This window comes from Drosophila novamexicana, unplaced genomic scaffold, assembly GCF_003285875.2.
Source record: "Drosophila novamexicana strain 15010-1031.04,08,12 unplaced genomic scaffold, DnovRS2.1 tig00000681-arrow-arrow-pilon, whole genome shotgun sequence".
Lineage (NCBI taxonomy): Eukaryota > Metazoa > Arthropoda > Insecta > Diptera > Drosophilidae > Drosophila > Drosophila novamexicana.
Genome location: NW_020824817.1, coordinates 35,593 through 37,029, shown reverse-complemented (window position 1 = coordinate 37,029; position 1,437 = coordinate 35,593). Strand labels below are relative to the sequence as shown.

Here is a 1,437-nt window from a genome sequence, read left to right as displayed (position 1 = left end):
AATGTTTACATTTTTCGAGCAATCAATGCAACTTAATTGATTGGTAAATTGCACTCACAAAGCAAGCCAAAGGAGGAAAGGCAAAGGCAGGCTGTGAACCAGAGGCCGAAGGAAAACGCTGGCGCCAATGCAAATGAGCCCAGAGTGCGCCCAGAGGAAATCGGAGCTACAAAATGCAGGCGTGAAAAATTGCAAATCACTTGAAATTATTAGAAATATTGGAGCCTGGAAACGGCAACAGCCAGGCGTAAAAAATGTGAGCATGGAGCAGTTGTTGTTGTTGCTGCTGTTGTGGCTGCAGTGCCTGGGCAGCTGCCAGGCCAGGTGTCGGGACGAGCCGCCGCGTGATTGTGAGGCCATCTGCGATAAGACCGGCGGCAACTGTTCCATACGGGCCCTGGTGCTGCTCCCAAATGACGATGGGTACGAGGCGTCGCTGCAGCGCGTGCTGCCAATTCTGAAGGTGGCAGAGCAGCAGATCCGTGCCACATCGCTGATACCATCGTATATTGACCTGGAGTGGCTTGCCCACGACACCAAGTGCGATGCCTCGCTGGGCGTCATCCGGGCCATGGATGGCATCATTAAGCAGTGTGCGCAGATTATTTTTGGACCTGTCTGCGACTATTCGCTGGGTAAGCTAAATGTAACATAGCTAAGCTAAATGTAAGCTAAATTTAACAACTTTCAGCTGCTGTAAGTCGCATTACCAAGTATTTCAATAGCCAGGGCACGCCCCTCATCACCGTGGGCGGTTCCACCTACGACTTTGAGCAGAAGAAAACCGATTGTGGCGATGAGTTTTATATGCTACTGCGCACAGGAATGCTCAGCTTTGAGTCCTTATCCGAATTGACTATAAATGTGATGAAGCAGTAAGTCGGCAATTGTATTTCTTATGCATTTTCCAATCAATGTTAGCTCCGTTTACCATCCAGGCACAACTGGTCCCATTCTATTTTCTACTATGAACGCGATGGTCAGCGCAACGTGGCAGGCTTGCACACCTGTTTTCTTATGATGAAATCCCTCGGCAAACAGATGCGCAACGAAAACATGACCTTTGCCCAATATCCGCTTGAGCCAAATATCACGAATCGGTCGGAGGAAATGCGCCGCGAAATTGGCAATAAACATTCAAGTAAGTAAAGCCACTAGCCAAATAACCAGATGTCGCCGATTTTTTTGTATCCACTCTGGTTGTACTGCATGTTCTATCTATATGTTGTTTGGTTAGTATAAAATAAAGGATCATATAAGATCTTATATATTTAACAAAACATATATGCTGTACTTCTAAAGATAATAATAATAAATAAACAAGGCAAGATAAATTAGTATCCGTTAACAGTCAGCAAAGCTGCTCACTTAACAGCTAACAGCGGAAACTAAAGCGCTCTGTTAATAACATTTTCAACAATACATGGCGCTTAGCAA

The 1,437-nt window shown here is 45.7% G+C and overlaps 1 protein-coding gene across 1 annotated transcript; it reads left to right on the top strand.

Moving 5' to 3' along the window:
- Window positions 1-262: 262 nt before the first annotated feature.
- LOC115762971 (atrial natriuretic peptide receptor 3-like) lies at window positions 263-1,149 on the top strand. The gene is made up of 3 exons (XM_030705349.1): window positions 263-635; window positions 692-875; window positions 939-1,149. Exons 1-3 carry the CDS (start codon window positions 263-265, stop codon window positions 1,147-1,149), a joined length of 768 nt encoding a protein of 255 aa, XP_030561209.1.
- The last annotated feature ends 288 nt before the right edge of the window (window positions 1,150-1,437 follow it).